The following is a 26,187-nucleotide window of genomic DNA, read 5'->3' as shown; positions in this document are numbered from 1 at the left end:
TCAACATCTTTGCTTAATTTACCATAATGATTGTTTGTTTCCGATTAGGTGGCCAATTTAAATTGTCTCTGTACGACTTTATCAATTATGTTCGAAATTTGATAAAACCTGTTAAAGTAACATCTTTTTTTTTTAAATACAGCTCTGAATACATACGTTTCCAGACTAAGTAAAATAAACGGACTCGGAGTAATATTGTCAGTTTAAGCTATCTTTCAGCATCTCTAAACAATGTATTTTCCGAAATACTTAGTACGTTAGAATTAAAAATTAGCCATGTTTTATGCCATGGCATAAAAAGTTTACAAAGTTGAATTTAAACAAAAATATTTCTCGTCCTTGGGAAATCTGATATTTACAGTACGACTTATCTTTCCGCATACTTCAGGTTTATTACCAATTACCAACACCGTTGTGTTAACAACATGGAAAGACGTAGATGAGGAATAATTGACTAAAAACATAATGAATAGAAAAAAATCAACCAACAAAAATAAAGAATACAGACAAATGGGATGCTTAAACATAAAAAGGAGAGAATGATGGTGGGATGTACAGAAAAGAGAAAAATCGCTTAAGAATTAAAGAATACTTAAGATCCCCAGCCAGACCCTCGCGGAACTTTAACTTCTTTGTGCAAACAATAGTTAAACATATGATCAGTCACACGTGAAATTTACTAATAAGGAAGTATAATTATGTTTTGAAACATAAAAGTAATGGAGAATTATTTAGTTGTTTTGCTACTGTCTGTACTTGTTCTGCTTGGTGCATTTTATGTAAACACTGTAGATAAAAGAATAGTTCAAATTAAAGATGAAATGGAGAAAGTAAAAGAGCAAATTGATACACTTCGTAAAGAAATTATAGAAAAAGACAATGCCTTCAGGAAAGAAAAAGATCAAATGAAAGAAACAGCTACACGACACGAAAACACCTTAAGTGAGATTAAAAAAGGTAAAACTGGTTGTTGTCCTCAATATGCATGATCTATTTACAAATGAACATTAAGAAAAATAGATCATACATCAACTTATCAGAACTTGCGAGATAGAGAGATTTCAACAAATTTGCCTAGCAACCACCGATTTCTTTAAATTTTAAAAATAATACAGTTTCAATACAAATGTTAATCAAATAGTTTCATGTTTTAAAACGACTGCAAAAACATTTGCTGTCGTATACTGGTATCATGTCCTCGTCGTCGTCGACGTCGTCGTCAGCGTCGTCCGAAGGCAATTGGTTTCCGGACAATAACTTTAGTATAAATAAATAGAAATCTATGAAATTTAAATACAAGGTTTATAACCACAATATGAAGGTTGGGATTGCTTTTGGGGGCAAATACGTTTTTTTTTCTTTTTTCTAGACAACAACTTGTGGAACGGTGTATGAATCTCTCTGAAATTATACCAAAAGTTTCCATACCACAAAAGGATGGTCAGGATTGACTTTTGGGGTTTAGAGCTTAAAAGGTTTAAGGGCAAAAAAGGGGAAAAAAAAGAGTTTCCGGGCTAAGAGACAACTTAAAAGCAGTGTAACGGACGTAATTCAAACATATTTAAAGTACAATGTTGTGTATATTTGGATTACCTCCCTTACACCTTTAAATTATGTTGTATTGTCTTGAGGTGGTTAGCTGTCAATTTATTTTTAGAAGTTACAATTAAAGGAATATTCATTTTAGCCATGATTTATATGTGAATTTCTATTTTAAGACTTTTATGATGTACTAGTATTTAAATTGGTAATTATGTTTTCAAAATCCATTCAAAAAATCATTCGTTATTCTAACGGTAATAGTAACACCTAGACCTAGGTCTCCCATTGCGTTAAACATTGGTTCTTTCACTATCGAAGACATCAACGATGTGTTGCAAAGAAAACTACGACTTAACAAACACCCAAACAAAATCAACATCAATGCTAATCGAAGTACGCTGAGTTCGACATTAACATCAGCAAAAATTACTTAGTGGACTTTAACGTTGTCAAAAGCATCAATACAGTAATGAGGAGATTCGAATGAAAATCTACACAGTCACACGACTACAGAATAATGTAGCCACATTCTTATCAACAGTGATATTATCAGTGTTAGCTATGTAAACGGATCACAACAATCCATCATCTACAGTTTCTTTCCAAAGGTCTGACCCATTGATTGCCCAGTCAGCATCCGTTTGTCGCATGTCCTTCTGTCAGAGGACAAAAGATGTTGCTCCACGTATGAGCAAAAAATATCTACAAGCTGTCAGAAATTGAGGTGACATAGTTTTGGAGCTGAGTACACCAAGTAAAACAGCTAAAACAATACATGCAAAAGGCAGATGGATTCTTACCAATGTTATTAGGGTTAGCGATGAGAGCGCTTTCCATGTTAGCGAAAACCGTACTACTTGCTTTTGGGATGGTGATTTGGGTGGTGAAGGAAGCGCTGCCACCAACAAAGCTATTTGGTATGGTTTCTACCTTGAACGTGGAGGTGGTGTGTGTGCTGTGTAAATGCTCGTGGTAACAATCTGTACCTCATTCCAGGTAAATAACATTCTACCTATGGAAATGATCAGAACTTGAAACATGGAAGACAATTCTTTCGTCGATGGTATGGGGTTGATTTTATGTCATAACAGTCCTTGTAAGAACGTTCATCTCTTATGTATGCTCCTAGCTATAAACTTTGAATAAATGAATGAAGTATACACTGGAAAGCAATCGTACCAAAAGGCTCGGATCCAATCTGTCAAACAAGAGCTAGAGGCAGAGATTCATAAATACACTCAGGTATTACAAACCTAAAACTGACTGAAGCAGGTGTTTACAATTGATTATGAACATGTTCTGAAGTCTGTTTTAAACGTCAATTGCACAACCAGAACACTCAGCATAACTGCTACAGGAATATACGCCATCGCATACATATACCTTCTAAGTAAGTCAACTGTCCTCAACTCTTTCGAAATGGTGGTGTTAACGGTGTTATATTTACAAATCGACAAGAAAAAATAGAGTTACAGTTTACCGTATCAATACCTACAGATCAAAGATCAACGATTCAGTCAACAATGAGTTGGATGATAACAACATCGGCGAAAAAAAATCTGCAGGCGTTGTTAAATGTTTGAACTTTTACTTTGATTTGAAATAACAACTGTAACAACCTTTGACTACAATTAGCGAGAATCTCACGGCGCATGCACCGACGTTTGATTCGCATACCTTCTATGACATTAATATGACTTTTCAGTCTATATCAGAATAAATCCACGCTCATGACGTTGGATATGCATACATTCTTTGACGATAATATGACTTTTCAATGGAGATTTGAATAAATCCACGTTGAGGACGTTGGGAAAACTTACCTTCTAAGATCATTTATTGACTTTTCAGTGTAAAATTAGAATAAATCCACGCTGATTACGTTAGGTATGTATACCTTCTATGACCATTACAAGTATAAGACTTTTCAGGCGAAATAGAAAAGACCCCACGCTCAGGACGTTGGGAAAGCATACTTTCTAAGACAATTGATTGACTTTTCAGTATAATTTTATCAAAATAAATCCAGGCTGAGGACGTTGGTATTCAAACCTTCTAAGATCATTTATTGATTTTTTTAGTGAACAGCAGAATAAATCCACGCTGAGGACGTCGGAAGCATACCTTCCTTGAGCATTATATGAATTTTCAGTCAAAATAAAAAAAAAGGTAACCACACTCGGACGTTTGGTTGGTCATACATGTACCTTCTATGAGCATCAGTTGAATTTTTAGTGGACATAAGAATAAATCTACGCTAAATGCTGGATATGCTTATCTTCTATTTGGTTTGCCATACTTCTTATGCTATAAATATCTTCGCATTCACACACATGCTCTTGCTCATATTGTAACAAATCAGGACTCCCAAAAATTCCAAACTGTAACTAGTTTAAAATACTCGAATTGAACTATGAAAATAGATTCAATATTTTTTTTAGGTGTATTCATTCATGCAAGGATTAGAGGAGAATTCTAGTTTTAATATATAATTTGTATTTTAAAAGAAATATTTAAAAAAACAATAGTTATTCTTAACTTCATACAAGTGTACTAACATGAGGTACACGACGGGTGCAACATCCTTCAGGAGCACCTGAAATGGCAGCCAATTTTTGGTGGGGTTTCGTGTTCCTCAGGCTTTGGTTTTCTATGTTGTGTTTTTTTTTTGTACTGGTGTTTGGCTTATTTAGCCTTGTCATTGTCCGTTTATTTTCGAATTATGAGTTTGAATGTCCCTTTGCTATCATTCGCCTCTCTTTAACTTCGACCTCGAACACATTTATATTTTATATAAAATATTTAAGTTCTGATCCGTTTAAATATCTAGCAGTTCGTGTAACTGTCACAACAAAGCTTTAGTTTTCATATCTTGGGATGGTTTTATGGCAAAAAACATTTGACCACAACATAAAATATGACCATATGTGTAGTTTTATCATTATATGGCGATATTAATTAAATCATTACTTAGAGTGGATGGTATAATACAAATGACAGCAATATTGGTACACAATAAGTACCATATTTTGTCCAAATCAATTTAGAGTGAAAGCATTTCCTCCTGTTTTTCAAAATATTTAGCCGGCATTAACAGTAGTTTTCATACCTCATATAATGGTTTGTATAACAACATTATTTGACCCTTACATCCAAAATGACCATCAATTTATTTATGTATTTATGTAAAGTTTATGACAATATAAATTAAATCATTAAATGTGTAGCTTTGGTTCGATTGTATAATACAAATGACAGCAATATTGATACGCAATGACTACAAAAGTTTGTCCTCATCAATTTAGAGTGCCCACATTTCCTCTTGTTATTCAAAATACTTATCCGTCACTTAAATAAGTGTTTTCATATTATAATACCATTTTACCTCAACATCAAAAAGTAACGTATGCGAAGTATGAAATTAGAATCGCTATTATAGAACTTCTGGGTTTGAATATCAATAATTTAGGGCAAATAAGACGTCAAAGTTAATAGGATCACTGAATATGAATATGCTGTTAAATGAAATTAAAAACAATTTTAAAGGTAACGTTAATTTAAGACATATTACAGGGGGAAAATCCTAGTTGAACAATGAAAATAAACAAACAATCAGACTATTGGACCGATAATCTTGGGATATTACTGTTTGATGTACCTTGCAATAGGAAAAGGTACAGAAATATTGAGGATTGCTATGAAAAAATGGAGATGAGGTATGATTGTCATTGAAGTAACTCTCCCCCAGAGACCTAAGAACGAGGATGTTAACAACTATTGTAAACCATGCTGACTTTAACCATGAGCAAAATACATACCGTATAGTATGCTATGGCAACTGAATGACAAAACGTGGAACAATTTAAAGAAAACCATAACTCTCCCCCAGAGACATAAGAACGAGGATGTAAACAACTATTTTAAACCATGCTGACTTTAACCATGAGCAAAATCCATACCGTATAGTATATGCTATGGCAAATGAATGACAAAACGTAAAACAATTTAAAGAAAACCAAACAGCCTGAGCATTATAAAAGGGAAAACCAACAGCAGGATTTATGCTAAAAAAATAAAATAAAACATATATATGCAAATAACATTTTGTTATGTTTTAATTTATCAAAACAAAATTCGATGCTATTACCCTATTTCCGACACAGACAATATTCAAAGATCGCATCCAAATTTGCGGACCATTTAAACAACAACACCGTAAACATTATAAAGATGAGAAATAAGGTACTGCCAAAATTTCAATTCAAATATTTCTATCAATGAAAGAAGTTAGTAATTTACAGCTTTTACATTAATGCTAGCAAGACAAATCTTTGTTTGGCTTGCTTGCTTTGTTTGTATCAGTAAGATAGGCGGGGCTTCAGCTTGTATACATCATACTTAGATTGTATTGGACGTTATGTCTGAGGTTAAGGACACTTAATTTTAGAACATCACATGACAAATATTCTCACATGTTTTCTCACCTGTAAAAATACAATAATTTGTCAATGAAAGAAAAATATAAACTTTTTTCTTGTATGAGGCTGAGAAACTGGCCTTCAACATTAATTGACATAATATTGTTTTTATAACATATCAATCTATTAGTTCAGTCAGTTATTTCCATGCCTGTCCTTCGATTATGCAACTCAAGAAAATATTCCAAAATGGGAAACAATTGTATCGAAAAGAGAAAATCGAGTGCACCTTTTTTATGTTAGGGTGTGTTTGAGATGAATATTTTGTCTTGAAAATGTACAAAACAAGAGTATTTGATGCATCATCTCGCTATCATTTTATATAGCAAAGCTACAGGTTGACTTTATAACATAAAAAAAAATCACAGTACTAAAAGATGAAATATAGGGTCAAGTGAAATACCTATCCAATGGATCACAAAATCAGAGTAGGTGTGTTCGAATAGCTATTTTACTAAAAGTGCTTGACAGTCTTTAAGTTGGATCTCTGAAAAAAAATTGTCTTCTGTTTCTACGATTGTGAAAATGAACTGGTGTAATAGGAAGATAATTTAGACGAAGTAGAATCCTGTCTGTATTGTATATTTACAGGTAAGGAAACATGTGAGAATATGTATCATGTGATGTTTTAAAATTTAGTGTCCTTAACCTCCAACATAACGTCCAATAAAATTTAAGTATGATGTATACTGTTAGACTATCGAAATGTCAAGTTAGTCAGCAACCCAACAAATTAGACAAGGCACAAGTATAAGCAAACGATGGCTGAACTGGTACAAACGTTTCTTTATTAACTGATCAAATTACAATCTGGACTGTCTGAGAAAGACAGTCCTTTTATACTTCTACAAACGTGACTTAAATTTAGAAAGAATGTTGTTTGTTTCTACTTTCGACGGGTACTAACTTTTAGTGAAAGCGAGAGCGATATATTAAAAGGTTATAAACAGTGGACATTACTTTTTCTTCAATACCGTAAGCCTTTTAATATTTCTACAAACGTGACTTAACTGACCACTACACGATAACAAAAGTTATAAACGGTGGACATTACTTTTGCTTCAATAGCTTAAGCCTTTAAATACTTCTATAGACAGGACTTAACTGACCACCCATAGCTGAGCATTGAAGTTCATTTAATATAAAGCAATAAATGTGATGTAACTGACCACCTGCCTAAAGTATAGGTTTTCTTTAAAGCCAAAACATGTATATACTAAGTCACGTTGTAACAATTATAAATCTGCAAATTAAACTATAATACATATAATAACTTTACTGTCCATTTGTAGATAAACATTATATTGAATATTAAAGTTATTGTATAAGCACTGCATAGTGTTACATTCCTCCCAATGTACTGGAAATATAGTTCAATATTTCACTAAAAGTCGCTAAATATAACTTAAATAGTCAATACTGCTTCTCCATTAAAAGTCACATTTAAGGGTTCATCCTTTTTGTTAGTTTCACACGGTATTGTTATCCGGAATTCAACTGAAGTACACAGTTATTGAAATGTTCCAATCGTTCTATGTTTGTCCAATAATTATACACAACTGTCGTCTACTATATAAAACTGAATAGACACATAAAAGTCTTGTCCTTAAATCAATGTCACGAATAGTTCATGGTTATTTCCTTGTACCATAAAATAGTGGTAATAAAATTGTCCACATACGTCTGTAAATACACAGTTCATGATATAGTTGATTAATCGTTTAATATATATATATGGATTATATATCAAGGTATTCTAAATCCCTTCAGGTCACTACCATTCTGTAGCCTGCTTTCTTCCTTCAACGACTAAATACATGTTATAGTTTATTTACACAATTATTTACAATATAGTACTTCTCAGTGTCCGCTTTGATTAATTTTCATGTTGGATGTGATCGTATAGATTTTGTTAATTGTCGATAATCGGTAATTTCAGCACTGGATAAATGTTATTTTGTGTATCTTCCTTGTGGTTGACCAGCATTGGTGCAGAGGCTACATCTCTGTTGGTGGTGACTTCACCCTCGGTCTTTGCCGACACCAGATGCCCCACTTTATCATATTTGGCAGCGAAATTCATCACTTTTTCGCCACCCCCTCTCCTGGCTGAACAAGATAAGCAGAACCTAACCTTGCGCCTATATTTACATATAATGAACATAGCTATTCCAACCAAAAGAGCCCCAAATAAATATATCAAAGTATATACCCAATTTGGTAATTCACTATCCTCAGTTATTTGACCCAAACTTTTTAATTGGCTAATTAAATCATCCATTGGTATCTCTTTAATTTGATCTAACTTTTTAGGTAACTTTGTTAAGTTAAATGTCGGAAAAGACTGGTGAAACGGTTTCCATAGCTTTTTGGAAGATAAGTCATAATCATTTATTAACCTTATAAAAGAATCGTCCGTCGAGGTAAATTTACTTTGTTGAGTATAGAAAGGCAATAATGTCATAAAGTCATTCGTCGCTGTACATGTCTCGTTAAGCGTCAGAATATTAATTGGAGGAAAAATCCTTTTTGTCAAGGTCGATTTATATTTAGAATTTTGACAAGCAATTGCAAAATCAAGGGGTCTATTTGTCGTTACTATCCATGATCCTGACGAAATATAGTTTGCCATGGGCAAGATTGAACACGGTTCTACTAAAACCTTACAAAATTTATCAATGTCATTTTCTTTCTTCAAAAATAGTGAAATCGCACAATTCTTACTTAGATTTATAGGGTAAACAGGACTTACTATTTTACAAAATTTTGTAAACCGATCTGTACATTTATTAATTTCATCATTATTTAGTAATACGTATTTTGACCGCTCAGCATTTACTGCAAAATATTCAACATTTATATCAAATTTCGCTACCATTGTTAATAATTTCGTACTGTTGTTTTTCATAGGCATAGGGGGATTATATGCTTTATAAACCTGGAACCTATTGTTTGAATCGAGAAGTGGAAGTGAGATAATGGCTAATATTTTATCATCGTAAAGTACAGTGGTGCAAGTCAACAATCTATAAAAGAACCACAAATTTCAATTAGGATCCTCTGATAACTCTAAGTATCTAGGTAATTTGTTTTTAATCTCGTTTAAAAGTCGTTTTAAATTTGTTGGAGTAATAGTACTAGGTGAAAGATGACCTAATGATAACATATTTAATTGTGAACTTAAATGTTCTAAATAAAACATTGCTTTCTGCATTAATAATTTTAATTCACCGGTTATTAAATCTAGTTGAACATACTTTTGTATATAATTTTCTAGATCAATTATTTGTTTTTCAAATTCTTCTGTCACATTTTCGAGTTTCGAATCTATTTCACGTAAGTCACCTATCAATGAATTAATTGCATGTCTGTTTTCGGAAACTTCAATCCTTGTTACATTTAAAATTGAAAGATTTTCTGATAAAACATGAGAAAGTTTATTTTGATTATCTGCAAGAACTCTTATGTTACCTTTTATTGCACTAACATCTGAATCCGTTAAAGTTCCAAATAAAAAATGCATGGCTTTACCGATAATTGGTAAAACACTACGTTTATTCCTATGTAAAGCCTTATAATCATTAAAAATTCTTAATATCGAAGTATGGGTATCTGTTAATAATCGAAATTCATTCCTTAAATTAGAAAAGGTATTTTTAAATCCTTCCTTTTCCGGTTTATCATATCGTCTCGTTATCTCTTGAGCAAGCGCGGCTGTTTGAACAATGTCATTCGAAAGTTTCCTTATAAAATTATCAAAAGGTTTTAAGTCTGTGACAAATGCAACTAACCAATTCGATCTGGTGGTCGTTATTGAATTTATTTTGTCAAAAACTACATTTTCTGAAATAAATGCTTGTTCACCCAAACTAATGAGGAGGGTGACAAGAAATAATGTCTTCATGTCCGTCCTGTAATTTAAAGAATATATAAATTAATAGTCGTTTAAAAATTAGTGCAAAAGTTCGGGAAATATGCTGCCATAAACTGTTCAAAGGTCGTATATACGGGAAAATCCCTTACAAAATGGTTATTTAATCTCTGAATCGAACAGTGACTCTTTAAAACAGATAAATATGTTTCCCCACGCCTTTTAGTGGCATTGTCTCTACTCTTGACCAAGTCACGAATATACGAGGGGGTCAAGTTGATATCCGGGTTTTGGAGGAAAGTTTCAAAAGAATCCCTCATGGTTTCTCCTAACATATTCGACTCATGGAATACCCTAGCTTTAAAATTCCAAGTTTCGGAGATTCTTTTGATAATAGAGGGCTTTAATCCTTCTTCTTCCAAAGTTTCTTTGCATCCAGAATATGCTATGTGGGAGAATTCATGAATGATTAAGTTAATTTTTCCTTTTATTATTTCGGCCTCAGCCAGTCTTTCTAAATCTTCTATTCCAGCCATCTTCTTACTGAAAATATATACCAAGGTAGTTTAGATGGAATTTACTTTTTAACTAAGATGCTTTTTAAGCATTGGGATATATCTGAGAAAATATCGATTATCTGTTGATCATTATTTCCACTCTGTTTACATACAGATTTTACATTTACAGAATTAACTGACATATTTTCGCTATCTGAATATATGTCGGTAACATCCGACTCGTCGCGCGCATCAGATTTCAATGTCCGTTTTAATCTTGATAAAGGAATTTCATCTTCCTCATCAGTTTCACTACTAAAAACTTCTTTATCATTTAAGCTTTTATTACGAATACTTATTCTCTTCTTTAATTCCATTAAAGGAATCTCATCTTCATCCGAAGACGTCTCTCGCTCATGTTTATTTTTTCTTATTAACCGATTTCGAAATGAGGTTCTGTTCTCAACTGTCTCATTCTCTTGAGGGTCAACCTCCATTTCGCTTTCACTAGATTCAGGCGGAACAACGAATCTGCTTTTCCTTAACTTTTTATTTTCATTTGATTTTGGAATATCCCACGTTTCAACAGGTGCAGGTTTAAGATGCTGTGCATGTACTTTAGTTGTCGAACCCGTTAATTGATTTTTAACTATAAAACTGACAGGTGATCTTTGTTCAATTATTCTATAAAACGGCTTCCACTTACTGTCTAGTTTACTTTTACGGAGATGATTTTTAAAGTACACCGCGTCTCCTACTTTAAAGTTTATTTCTTGCCTATTTTTATCTGCATATTCTTTTTGTTTACTTTTAGCTTTCTTCAAATTCCTATGCACAGTAACAAACGACTTGTGCTGTTCTTCTAATAAAATTTGATGCGGACTTTCTCCCGCATATTTACGTCTTGGTTTAAGTAGATTATCTACCGGAAGAACAGGATCTCTGTTATAAAGAAGGTAAAACGGCGAGAATTTAGTAGATTCATTTTTACTACACCTTATTGCAGCCAAAGTTTGGTTTAAGTAGACATCCCATGTTGATGGATCATCTTTTATTTTTTTAGCAAGAATATCATGCATGAAACGACGTAAGCGTTCTACCTTGCCATTCGAGCCAGGGGAATAAAATGAAGTTGTAACGTGATTTATTTTCATCTCTTTTAATGTTTCCCTGACCATATTGTTACAGTTTTCGGAACCATTGTCACTCAACAGAGTTAATGGACAACTATGTCTCGGAATAATTTCATCAAGCAAAAGTTGAACAATATTAGCAGCGCTTTTATCAGGAACAGGAAAGCATTCTGGGTAACCACTGTAAATATCAACAAAACTTATGATATACTTATTACCGGAAAGAGACGTTGGATAAGGTCCAGTTAAATCCACGGCAACTTTCGCGAACGGAAACGGTGGTATATCGGTTTCTTGCAATAATGGTTTAGCATTATATGAGCTACGTTGTTGACATGTTATACATGAATTAACATATTCATGTAATTCTTTATACAGATTAGGCCAAAAATATTTGATCTTAATAGCATCATATGTTTTATCCACACCTAAATGATCGACGTCATGATATTGCTTGACTACTTCTTCTCTTAACTGTAATGGGACATACAACCTTAACACAGGTTCGCTATCTGCTTTAGATATAAAATAGAGTATGTCACCCATTAGTATGTATTTACTTTCTACTGACTTAGTAGCCTTGCCGTTTTGCAACTGAATGGCAATTAAACTTAGTTCTTTATCTAGCGACTGTTCATATTTAATATCATACCCCTTAATTTTTAAATCTTCTACTTGAACATTGTCGTCATCATTATGTTGACAGCTTGAAAATTCTTTTGGGTTGAACTCATTTGAATTTAACGTACTTATCTCATATGCCTTATTACTTATGTCCATCTCGATGTTATCATCTTTATCTATTTCTTCTAATGTTTGTGGGTCGTCTATTTTATTTTTAGGCCTTCTAGATAAGTAATCTGCGATTGTGTTTTCTGCCCCAGATAACCATTCTATCTTGCAATTATAACTAGAAATACACAATGCCCATAATTGAATTTTACGATTAGAGAAATTTGAGGATAAAAGATACTGCAATGGTTTATGGTCTGTCTTAATAGTAAAGTTCGCATTATGCAAGTAATGATCTAATTTCTGAAGTGCATAATGAATGCTATACGCTTCCTTTTCAATAGTGGACCAGCGCTTTTGAGTATCACTTAATTTATGGGATAAGAAATAAATCGGTTTCTCGTTTTTAACTCCATATAATACTTCTTCACTCTCATCACATGGTTGGGTTAGACACGCGCCTATCGATTCGTCCGATGCGTCGGTATATAAGATATACGGCTTTGATAAGTCCGGATATGCGAGCAAAGGAATGACTGATAGACTTTCTTTTAAGAAATCAAATGCTGTTTGACACTCATCAGACCATCTAAATTTTGCATATTTCTTAGTCAGATCAACCAAAGGTACAGAAATTTTTGAGAAGTTTGGTATGAAACGCCTATAATAACTTAACATCCCTATGAAGCTTCTAACTTCTTTCACACTAACTGGAGGTGGTAAAGATCTGATTGTAGCTACTTTATCCGTTTCCGGTTTGATACCGTTTCCGGTTATTTGGAATCCTAAGTAATTGGTTTCTTTTCGGAGAAATTGACATTTTTTCAATTTTAACTTTAATCCATGTTTTCTTAACCTGTCAAAAACTTGTTGAATATGGGAAAGATGGTCCTCTAAAGTTTCAGAATATATTAAAACGTCGTCAATATAAGCAATTGCAAATGGTAGATTTTCTAGAACAATTTCCATCAATTGGGAAAATACAGCAGGAGAGTTTTGTAACCCAAATGGCATTACGTTGTATTCGAAGAGACCTCTATGACACGCAAAAGCAGTCTTTTCTCTATCTTTTTCGTCCATCAAAACTTGCCAGAAGCCACTTTTTAAATCACAGGAGGAGATGTACTTAGCGTTGCCTAATTGGGCAAGTATATCATCAATCAAAGGCAAGGGATATGAAAGACTTTTTGTAATTTTGTTAATTTGCCTAAAGTCCGTGCAAAACCTATGAGTATCATCCTTTTTCTTGACAACAACTATAGGCGCGCTCCAACTACTTTTTGATCTTCTAATAACCCCAGCATCAAGCATTTCATCAATTGCCTTATCTACTATTTGTCTCTTATGTAAAGGGGTTCTATATGGTTTTAATCTAATGGGAGGGTGATTTCCTGTTTCTATTTCCATTTTTACCGTGTCAGTGTGACCTAATTCTGAATCTTTTGCAGCAAAAATATCTTTGTTCTTACTAATTAATTTTTCGATAATACCTTTGTATTCAAGAGGAGCGTCTATTTCGCAATCATTTTCGAATTGGATTTCTTTGTTTTTTATTTCATTTAAAGAGACTAAGTTTTCTTCTAGAACGGTGTTTATTTTACCAACAGCAGTGCCTCTTTTAAATTTGAATGTTTTGTTTGTACTATTCACAACGTGAATCGGAATTCTATTTAACTGTCTAATTTTAACAACGGAATTTCCAATTAATAAACCTGGCTCTTCACAAAAACTACCTTCTGTAACTGCAGAAGTTTCGTATAATCTCGACTCCGAAAGTTGAAAATTTTCCTTTATCTTTACAAAGGATATGTTTGAAGTTTGAGGTTTAAATACGGTTTCTTTAGAAAGTCTTAAAATACTGGATATATGAATATCTTCCTCTAAATTTGCATAAACATCCCCTACTCTCAACATTCCTAAATCAAAGTAAAGCCTTACTCCATTTTTTACTAACCAGTCACGTCCTAAAATAACGTTTCTGTTCATATCAGAAACAACATAAAACAAGTGTGTCATTTTCTTATTTTTGATAGAAAAATCAATTTCAATACTTCCTAAACAATTAAGTGAGTTTCCATTTACGGATTGAAGATTAACTTTCTTTTTAGATAATTTTGGCAATTTGTTTAAAGTTTTATCAATTTTATAATGTAATAAACTACATTGTGCTCCAGAATCAACAAGTGCCCTTAGTTTTCTTGTTTTTATATTTAATATACAACTGTTAGGATTTCCTGCCAAATTAATAGTAAAAATTTCATTTGTTTCTGGTTTCGTTTCTCTCTCTTTGTCGGCTTCATAACAAAGAGAGTTTCTTAGTTTCCCTGAAATCTATTTTCTTGTTTCTCAAAAGTCCTAACCCTACAAAATCTTTTAATGTGACCTTTTCTGCCACATTTCCAGCATTCTATTTCTTTATTAAATTTAGGAGTTTGGTCAAAAGCGTTTACTTGTTTTCTTGCCCTACAATCCCTAGATCTATGTCCTATTTTATTACAGTTAAAACAACGTTTAGCATTCCTATAATGGTCGACTTCCATAGCTTCTTCACCCGCACCCTGTACTTCAAAATGTCTACTATTAATTGATCTTTCCGGGGTTCCCCTTCTCAATTCAAACCTTTTTCTCAAATTTTGTTCGGTCATCGCTACCGCCACCGCACCTTGAAAGGTGTCTGGGTTTGACCTCATAATTTTCATTTTTAGGTAGTCTAAAGAAAGGCCATTTATGAAAAAGTTCACCAATTGTTTTTGTATTATAGGTAAATTAACATTCTGATCCTTAAAAACTTCTTCCGCGAGATTATACAGTCTCTCCGCAAAGATTGGAACGTTTTCACCATGTTTTTGCTTAATTTTGCTTAAAAGGTCGAAAGCATGTTGTGGATCCGATACTTCCGAAAATCTCACAACTAATTGAGCTTTTAACTCATTCCACCCCACAGTTTCATCATCGCCATTTTGCTCTAACCACCTATGGATGAAATCACTAACCGGCGGGTCGCTAGCTTGGTATGCTACCATTTTCGCTTCGTTTCTGCCCAACCCTGCCAAAACAATATATTTTTCGATCTGTTTGATCCATGTCCTAAACTTTGTAGCATCCCCCGAAAATTTTGGTATGATTTGATTAACCCCCTGTGCCCCTAATTTGTTTGATAACCCTTGCAGTTGGAAAGCTAGGTTATTAAACGCTTGTCCGATATCTTGCTCAGCCATTATGAGAAAGTAACAATAGATCAGAAAAATCGCTTACCTGATTACGAATAAAAGGGTTATCCTGGTACACGGCAACCAATTCCCAGGTGTTAGACTATCGAAATGTCAAGTTAGTCAGCAACCCAACAAATTACACAAGGCACAAGTATAAGCAAACGATGGCTGAACTGGTACAAACGTTTCTTTATTAACTGATCAAATTACAATCTGGACTGTCTGAGAAAGACAGTCCTTTTATACTTCTACAAACGTGACTTAAATTTAGAGAGAATGTTGTTTGTTTCTACTTTCGACGGGTACTAACTTTTAGTGAAAGCGAGAGCGATATATTAAAAGGTTATAAACAGTGGACATTACTTTTTCTTCAATACCGTAAGCCTTTTAATATTTCTACAAACGTGACTTAACTGACCACTACACGATAACAAAAGTTATAAACGGTGGACATTACTTTTGCTTCAATAGCTTAAGCCTTTAAATACTTCTATAGACAGGACTTAACTGACCACCCATAGCTGAGCATTGAAGTTCATTTAATATAAAGCAATAAATGTGATGTAACTGACCACCTGCCAAAAGTATAGGTTTTCTTTAAAGCCAAAACATGTATATACTAAGTCACGTTGTAACAATTATAAATCTGCAAATTAAACTATAATACATATAATAACTTTACTGTCCATTTGTAGATAAACATTATATTGAATATTAAAGTTATTGTATAAGCACTGCATAGTGTTACAATACAAGCTGAAGCCCCGCCTATCTTAATTACCATGCTTGAGCAAACATTGATACAAACAAAGCAAGCAAGCCAAATAAAGATTTGTCTTGCTAGCATTAATATAAAATCTGTAATGCTAGTTATTAATTGAGTATTACATGCATTAATTTTTGGCAACGAAATACCTGACTTGATATTTTACCAGTTTATATACAAATCTAAAATCTGAAGCGTCACTTCTCACATGGGCATAGGGAACGAGTTGTGAAAATTTACATCATATCAGATGTGGCTAACGGAACATTACCGTCAAAAGGGAACATTAACAATAGGGACATTAGATGACACGCGTTCATACCATGTGTAATGCTTCAAATCGCAAAAAAATCAAATTCAAAAATGAATTGAATGCAAGCAACGACATTTTTGGCTAAGAATACCTCCTTGATTCTTGCAAAATGTGCCCATCACTCGTTGCCATTTCGTATAAACTTAACTAAAACGCATTCAATTCCTTATTTGATATATGACCTGGTGAAATTTGAAGCTTTATATTTGGTATGAACACGTGTCCCTCATTGAAGACAGGCATATTTAGCTTTTAAGTTTAAAAGAGGGACGAAAGATACCAAAGGGACATAAACCCATAAATCTAAATCAAACTGACAACGCCATGGCTAAAAATGAAAAAGACAAACAGAAAAACAATAGTACACATGACACAACATAGAAAACTAAAGAATTGACAACACGAACCCCACCAAAAACTAGGGGTGATCTCAGGTGCTCCGGAAGGGTAAGCAGATCCTGCTCCACATGTGGCACCCGTCGTGTTGCTTATGTGATTACAAATCCGGTAAATAGTTTAAATCGGTAGGTCACATTCATGAAAGGGAAGGAGATTGTAGTTACGACGTAAGGAACATATCCGATATCATTTGTGAAACGGTTATTCCATAACGGTCAACCAACTCGTGATGGCGTCCGTAAAATTTACGAAGGGATGATTTTGTTGGGGTGAGATGTCTCATTGTCTTTCACCCAAAATTTCCCTTTATTAAAACTATTTATTGTTTAGATTGCAATTCTCTTTATAGCAAAAAAGTTATGTTCACAGGGATGGGAAGAGTATGAAGAGCATTGTTATCAGTTTAATACCAAGCAGAGTAATTGGGATGAAGCTGAGGTAATCCATGCCTATTTTATTTTTCTAACTTTGCTACAAGAATGCCCAATAAGTGAAGAATATACAAAATAGTTGATGTTTGTTTATATATGAGCTGTAATTATATTCAATTAACCAACATCACAATTTCTCTTTTATTACGCATTTGTGCTAAAAGAAAAAGTTGTAAAAAAGTAAATTATAATATCGGCATAGTTATTAGGAGAAACTTGTGGACTTCAACAAACATGATCCGATACAATGTTGTCGTAAAATAAACAATATTGGTTGCGGCCAAAAATAATTTTCTAAATGAGGTCTTGCAAGATGATTGAACTGTTACAATTAATATGGACTATGTATTTCAAAAATGGAAGGAAAGATTTTACAATTTGTTCAATTCCAATACACATAACATAAAAAATTATGTTTTTGAAACTTTTAATGTTAAGAAAATATAACATAATTTGCAACGATTAAGATGCTAATAAATCTTTTGAAGAAGTTGGTAAGTTAGCTAAAACAGCAAAGAATGAGAAAAGCGCAGTTTTAGATTTTTTAGTGAGAGTTATACAAAAATTATACCTTAACAAAATTATTTGATAATGGTTTTAAACTCATCATAGATATTAATCCTGGTATCTATGATGAGTTTATTTAAAACTGATAAAAGTCCAAATATGTGGAATAACAGCATCATTTCTCCTATACAAATGGGTTCAACTACAGAGCACTGATCCCAGAGATTCTTTATCATACAGAGACATAACTTAAGCTCACTCTTAATATAAGCTTTCGGTCGCGTCAAAACGCCCGGCCAAACACATGAATTTTGGTACAAAAATGTTTAGTCTTAATAAATTAAAAGATTGGTTAAAAGCACATGAAATTTTTAATTCTTTTTGAATGATTTGTAATTGAAGATAAAAGTGACGAACTTTACTTTTAATCAAATGGTATCATACTATATATTTGTTCGTTTTCTGTCAAAGTCCGATTCTGCTGTGAATTCTACGCAGTTTCCTATTGTTTAAAGCAATTCATTTTTTATGATATATCGTTAACAATGAGAGTGGCTGTGTTTGACAGTCATAAGGAGACAGTATTAAGGATGTGATAAGGCAAAGCTTTCAATAGATATTTTAATTTCATATAATGTGAATGAAGTCCAGAGTTCAAGGTGCAACTCACTGATTCCTATACAAGCCATCATGAATCAAATTCCTGATGCTAAACTATAAAAAAAATATTTACAACATCCCTAGAGATTAGGACTTTTTCAAATCTGAGGTTGATCATTCAGACAATGGATCGTCCGCTGAGTATTTCAGCAAGCGGAAACCTTCTTCTCTGTGTGAAACCTTAAAAACAGTTTACCATGCTCGTTGCTACCGCTACTGTAGATCGAGTTTTTTTTTAAGGTATTGTAAAAACTTACTTACGCACTTCTATGCACCAGGAGAGACTATATATCCACATATTAGTTGATGTATATTCACCAAGAAATTCTAATTAATGTAAAGGGAATAATAGAAATATTTGCTTCACGTAAAAACAGGAAAATGTTTCTGCTGTCCTAATACTGACTTTCAACTTCAAATATACTTTAAGAAATCAAGTAGTACTAAGTAATCATTTATTATAGCGACATGTGTATCATTTCATACATTTATTCAAGTATATACATAGCAATCTAGCACCCGGCCCATTGTTCATACTGTCACTTTAGAATATTATATCATATTTGAAAAACGTAAATGTTTACAAAATAAATAAATAGATTTAGACGTAATTTGTTTTTCTATGTATGAATGCTGAATTTACAAATTTTGCAGTTGGAATTTGATAGTGTTTTAGTAAATGAATGAGTCTATCGCTGTCTCCACTAAAATTGTCTAATGCAGCCATATATAGATATGTGTGTCCAAGTTTATTATATCATAAACATGTTAATAGAAAATGTTTAACGTCTCCAACCTAATGTTTTTCACACAGTACGCATATTCGTTGGTCCGGTAGCGCCTCGTTACGGAACCATCCAGTCGCAATGCGTTTAGGAAGAACCCCACGTCTCAATTGTGCAAGAGCCGATTGCTCTTGTTTAGAAAGATTAGACGTAATATACTGTTCGAGTTCATCATTGAATGTCACAAACGTTCTTACTTTCTTTGATGAAGCAGTGTTGTATTTTCAATCACTCTCAGTATAACCAGAGACATATATACACATGTAAAATAAAAATTGAAAATAAAAATGGGGAATGTGCCAAAGAGACAACAACCCGACCATAGAAAAAAACAACAGCAGAAGGTCACCAACAGGTCTTCAATGTAGCGAAAAATTCCCGCACCCGGAGGCGTCTTTCAGCTGGCCCCTAAACAAATATATACTAGTTCAGTGATAATGAACGCCATACTAATTTCCAAATTGTACACAAGAAACTAAAATTAAAATAATACAAGACTAACAAAGGCCAGAGGCTCCTGACTTGGGACAGGCGCAAAAATGCGGCGGGGTTAAACATGTTTGTGAGATCTCGACCCTCCCCCTATACCTCTAGCCAATGTAGAAAAGTAAACGCATAACAATACGCAATACATGTGTATATATGTCTCTGGTATAACGTACAGGTGTTTTTTGTAGCTTCTTGTATGTTCACTGTTTGTTGGTTTTCAAAGAGGTAACTTATTCCAAGTTTATAAAAGATGTCCATAACTTGTGTGCACCATAATCCATTAGACGTATACTCCCACTCAAAAAGTTTTTTTCTTTTTCGTGATTTTCTTGTCGTCCATAATAATGAGAGGATTCAATAGGCGTACCATACTAAGTATTCAACCAATGTTTCTGCAGTGGTGGTAACCAGCCAAGTTCGCTGTTCAAGGTTATATTGGTTGTAAACCGGTGTAATTCACAGAAATAACGCACTGCTCTATTCTGTATCATATAAATGACATGAAAAGTATTGTAGATCCAAAGCCCAGAACATGAATTTAAAACAGGGGTGATACAGGAGTTAAACATAGTTTCAAAGGTATATATGCTTTTCATGTTTAAACACTTTTTGTTAAATTCATTTTATTTTGGTCTATGTATATTTTTTTCAGATTGAATGTATGAAGCAAGAAGGATACCTGTTGAAAATAGACGATGCAAATGAGTTTCGATGGATTGTAGCCCGAGCAATAGGTATGTAGGAATATACAAATAAAGCGGGGAAACTAGTACATGTGTTATGCAAACTCTTGTTGATTATAGGAAAAATTAATAACTGTAAAATTTTTAATTATTTGATCTTGCCACAAGAGAAAACAGAACAAAATGATAAAATAGATACATGTATTTTCTCGATTATTTCAGTAGCGATTGAGATACTGACTAGCTTAAATATACAATTTATTTTTTAGCTCATTCTGTAGACGACATATGGATAGGTTTGCGACAAAACAAAAACGAGTGGAAATGGGTTGTTGATGATCAAACAGCCCGCTTTCAGAAATGGAATACTGGCGAACCTAATGGTATTGATCCATGTGTTCATATGTGGTCCTACTTCAAGTATAACTGGAATGATGTACCCTGCGACAGAAAGTGCTCCTTCGTATGTGAACAAAGATGGTAAGTCTAGAAAAGTTATGTTTGGCAATATCAGATTTCAGATTGTAGTCTTTTTTTATGTTACTGTCACGAAAATTGCTTGATGTTTAATTTTTTTTTTTAGATAAGTTCAATATAAAGCAACGGTGGTGTCTGCTAGTGAGATAACTATCTTCTTAAGAAAGAAAAAAACGACAATTATAGGTCACCGTAAGATTCAACAATTATCAAAATCATTTACTTAGTGATATTAGTAAGCTTTGAAAGGATACCTTAGAAATGATTAGTTTGCAACCTGGATATGTTTTCTCTCAATCGATTTATGACTTTTGAACACCGGTTGCTACGGTTGCCTTATTTAACAATACAAAAGCTAGCATTTACCCGAAAAATATTAAACACAATTTAAAAAGGAAAAGAAGAAATCGATGCGATTTTTTGAGAGAATATACAAGTTATTTAAAAATTGCTTTTATTAGCAATTGAGAAGAATAATGTCGATGGTTCGTGTCTGTCATATTTGTTTTTCGTACATTGTTTTGTTATGGATTACATGCCGTTCTTGTCGGGACCTGTTATATCCGAATATACGGTATGATTTTGTTTATCGTTATGGAAGGCCGTACTGTAGTCTATAATTGCATTTATTCACTTTATTTGTATTTGTGGATAGTCGTCTCATTGGCAATCAAACCACATCTCCTTATGTTTATATGATTCAAGCAAAGTATGATTTAGATACATCTATAAACAGAATTATGAAACTTCACCTTTGTTCTATATTAAAACGATAAACAACCAAAACCAATAAAAACTCATTTTCAAGCATGTATAGATAAACTGTATTGAACGTGTTGAAGTATTCATTAAATTTCTTTTTCAGAAGAGGCTGATTTTCTTATCGAAAGTTTTAAACGAAAAGAAAAAAGAAGATTTACCAGTGATTGCTTTCCAAATAAACATTAGTTAGCAATTGTGATTTTTGTTTGTTTAATCATCTAAAGTCATTCTGCAACATGAGGTTGAACATTTATTGACTAATTGCTTGATTAATTAATTAATTGAATAATTGAATAATTTAAAAAAGGCTATTTTACGCCCTGCGCCAAAAAAAAAACTGGTAAAGGTTAGCAAAACCCATATCTTAACAGAGGAATCGTCAATCAAATTACATAACAATACACCAAGAAGACATGTCAAACGCAAAGATAAATAATTCGTCATATTTCCCAGTTGCCAAACCGGTATCAGTACATTTGAAATCACCTGAACTTATTTCAACCAATTCTTGACGAATATTTCTATAGTAATGATATCAGATTAGATTGAATGAATCATGCACAAAGATCATGACTGTGAAAGTGAATGTGATTGTCAATTGAACTAATTTTTTTCTTTTAAACACAATATTAATCTTTATTGCACTATTTACTGCTTATCAATTTACTTATAGCTTACACCATTAGGCTAAGTTTTCCCGTATATATATATGATTATTTATCTAGGGAGAATATCTAATATAATTAATATAAAATTGATAATGGAAATGAGGATTGTGTCAAAGAGACAACAACCCGTCCAAAGAACAGAAAACAACCAATGCCACTTATGAGTATGGAACACAGCGATAACATTCAGCACCCGAAGGTAGGCATCAGCTGGCCTTTAAATAACAGTGTGTACTAGTTAAATGCGAATCGACGTCACACTAACCCACAAAGCATTTAATTAAGTGAACTTAAATTAAAAAAAAAATACATATAAACGTTTGATCAATATTTAGATTTACATTTACAAAACATATGAAGGATGACGGAAATTGAAACAGTATTACAGACCACACCAAAGACAAACCTCCAACTTCAAAATATATACGTACAAAAAATTACATACAACACTGGTTTCAGATAGTCTGAAATCACGGCTGAAGTAAACCCGTTTAACATATATTCATGACCCTTAGCGTACCAAGATCATATGTTGTAGAATTATACTTGCACAATAAAGACCCTGTAGCTTCCAGAACGATGACCACTACACTAACTTAAACAAGGAAGTAAAAGATTTACTGTAACTAGACTGTAAGAGTAGCTCTCCCCTATTGCATTTATTTCAAAGTTCTGACCCAATTGAAAATTTTGTTTATCGTTCAACTTGTTAGAAATTTGAACAAACTGCTGCAGAATACGACACTCAAGTCGTGAAAGTGGTATACTACTGTTGCCTTTATATTTTGACCATGTTTTCGACCATGTTTATTTGTAGATCTTGTCTTGGTGATCGTTTTTGCTTATTTCCATCTACCTATCAAGGTTTTAAGATAATAGTCAACACAAAAGCAAAAATAAATAGTTAAAATCATCATTATCAAATATTTTCAGCTCTATTAACTTACTAGTAGATCTTGTTTTGCTGATCATTTTTGCGTTCGATGTTTCCCTTTTGTATCTATCATAGTGTTAAAAATAATACACGAAATTGAAAAAAAATTGTCAAATCCTTGACCAAAGGGTATTAACTCATAGGTGAAGTAGTCTGAAAGTTTTGATGTAAACGGACAATATGTAGATATCATCAACCTCAATATGTCTTTTGTCCGTCAGGTTTTCTCTATTGATAATGACAACAAATGACAGACGAAAGAGGACAGACGCCAAGTGATCAAGTTTTAAAAAAAAGAAGCACAAAACATAGTGAAAAACCAGCTGGTATGGGTTCTAACTCCTACATGTTTAAGGAGTGATCTCGGTAGGACAATATATGCCAAGTGATGGTCATTGCTTACCATGTTCCATAGGGCTTGAGCGATATAAAAATGTCTATTTAGAATTATCTAAATATCATATTGTACTGTTTTTTCGTACATGATAAATTTTCCGTTACATTTTTTATTTTATTTTTTATTAATTATAGCTTTCCTCTTATTTTTTTTAGATATGACGGGTGGTGGTTAATAAAAGAAAAGAGTCTTTTACATATTTTGGAAATGTTTCAACCATCAAAAAGGTCATCACAATTGGTAGAGAAAATGTTCAAAACTTTGCTCTGAATACTGCCTTTTGTTCATAAAAAAACTTATCTTTACATTTCATACAATTCCATGATGGTTTGTCAAAGATATTGATGTATAAAAACTCAACCTTAGTGTTGACGCCGACGACAACAAGCCAATTAAATCTCGGACTTACATCTAGTTTTCACAAAAAAAATGTTGCAGGCTCGAAAGAAGACCTCAAATCATTAACAAATACTCCTATTTGATTTGCTGCATCCTGCATAATGCGGAATGCTTATTGTGTTGTTTATTTTCATAATTCTACAATCACTCGTCATGGTTAGATTCCAAAATATTCTAATTCATAAAGTTTGGCCTTATATGTATCTGGACTTCCTTGTTTACAGGTACATCCAATATATAAATTGCCTGGTGAAGATAGAGCTAGAGAATATGGATGGATGATTCCTATGTCTGAGAGATTGTGGTAGGACATTTATTTTTTTATTAAGGCTATTTAAAATATGTAACAGTATGAGGGTCTGGATGGGGGGTCTTGTATTCTGTAAACATTTAATTTTCACCCCTTTTTTCTCTAATCTTCATTTGTTTGCCCGTTATTCTCTAATCTTCATTTTTTTGCCCGTTATTCTCTAATCTTCATTTTTTAAAGGTATTATTCTTTAATCATTTAACCCCATCCAACCCCCGTGTATATTGTGCTGAAGCAGTGGCGGGTTCAGGGGGGCGTAGAGGGCGTATTCCCCCCTTTACTAGCACTTTTTTTTATATTTTTTTACGTGATTTTAGCAAAAAAAAGGTAAAAAGAAATTTCGCCTCGCTTCGCTAGGCCAGATCATATTCTCTACGCCCCCTTTCTAAATTCCTAGATCCGCCCCTGCTGATGTGCCTATCAATGACAACTATACTGCCTGATGACATGGTCAATAAACCTGATGATTTAAACGGTTCGTTTTTAGTATTGATATCAGGATGACCGGAATATATCTGTATGACACCTCCCCCGTGTCCGAACACTACCACTCTGCCCGGACCTTTACCATTAGCCATTTGCTTGTCTATCACAAATATATTACCATTTATGGTACTGGTCATATTACGAGGATATGTAAACAATGGTTTGTTGTTATTGTCATGTTCATATTCCTTTTGGCTGTGCCCCTTCTCATCCATGACTATCACAACACTTCTGTCTATGGCAGGGAATATGGGTGCTTGTGACATAGCTCCTATTATGACTCCTTGATCTTGTGTTACATGTATGCTACGTGATATTAACAGGTCCACATTGTGTACTGAAACAGTTATCTCCCCTTTCTTTACATCAACTATATTCAGCTTTGTATCACCAGTTGATTCAAGTATTTCACCTAAAGAATTGACTGCTATGCCACATATCTTGAAACTTTAATTAGATATCACTTGGAGGCTGGGTCCCTTAAATTTCACATGTTGTAGTACTTCTGATGTTTTCCCAGAAATCAGCAGGGTTTAATCACTTAACACGGTTAATTTCCCTACCCTTCTCAAGTCTGTAGTGTACTCTTTAACCACTTTGAAACTGACTTTTGCCTCAAAAACTTTGGCTTAAAAGCTGACCAAAATTAAATGTTTCAATTTCACAATTCAATGACGTTATTAACTCGTCAAGTTGTCAAGGAACTGACTGAAATCTTGAGAACTTTTTATAAGGTTTACATTACCATGATTACGGATTACCTCCTGAAGCTTTCCCTTTTCTTTGTTTATTTTTCTCAAATCTGTATAAATTGCTTGATTTACTGATTGCATTTGATGGTCCAATTTAATGAGTGTTTCATAATACTGATCAACATCAATTGTTGCGTTATCCTGTATATCTTTTTTGCTTTACTTTACGCTGATTCCTCTATTTCTTTGATCTCTTTCATTTTGGATTCTACCTTACACAGTTCATCTAATTTCTTCTTCACTCTATTTTGTCCTTCCCATAATTTTTCCTTTTTTCTTAGAAATTCCTCATCATCCACAAACCCATGTTCGTTATGCACTTTCATCACACATTTCACACACACAACTATTTTACAAGTTCTGCAATATGAGCAGCAAGCCTGATCAGAATGTTTGTTACAATGCACATTACTAAAATTAAAACTTTGTCCAGAATCTAATTCGCATATATCCTTAATGTTAACAATCTGATGGTCTTTAGCAATCCTAAGATGAATTTTATCT

At 33.3% G+C, this 26,187-nt stretch overlaps 1 protein-coding gene across 2 annotated transcripts in view; it reads left to right on the top strand.

Annotated features, from left to right (window-relative positions):
- Positions 1-667: 667 nt before the first annotated feature.
- LOC139488426 (perlucin-like protein) overlaps positions 668-26,187 on the top strand; it is a 36,000-nt gene continuing 10,480 nt past the window's right edge. The window contains exons 1-6 of one of the 2 annotated variants that reach the window (XM_071273998.1): positions 668-957; positions 17,293-17,381; positions 20,468-20,549; positions 20,768-20,978; positions 21,841-22,604; positions 24,360-24,439. In XM_071273998.1, coding sequence (XP_071130099.1) covers positions 720-957; positions 17,293-17,381; positions 20,468-20,549; positions 20,768-20,978; position 21,841 — 621 coding nt within the window. In that variant the 5' untranslated portion in view covers positions 668-719 and the 3' untranslated portion in view covers positions 21,842-22,604; positions 24,360-24,439. Of the gene's footprint in view, positions 958-17,292; positions 17,382-20,467; positions 20,550-20,767; positions 20,979-21,840; positions 22,605-24,359; positions 24,440-26,187 lie in introns of those variants that run through there. The other variant, XM_071273997.1, reaches the window with a different exon arrangement.

The sequence above is a fragment of the Mytilus edulis genome, chromosome 9 (genome assembly GCF_963676685.1).
Source record: "Mytilus edulis chromosome 9, xbMytEdul2.2, whole genome shotgun sequence".
Taxonomy (NCBI): domain Eukaryota; kingdom Metazoa; phylum Mollusca; class Bivalvia; order Mytilida; family Mytilidae; genus Mytilus; species Mytilus edulis.
Note: the sequence above shows the minus strand (reverse complement) of the source record. Positions and strands in the feature narration are given on the sequence as shown.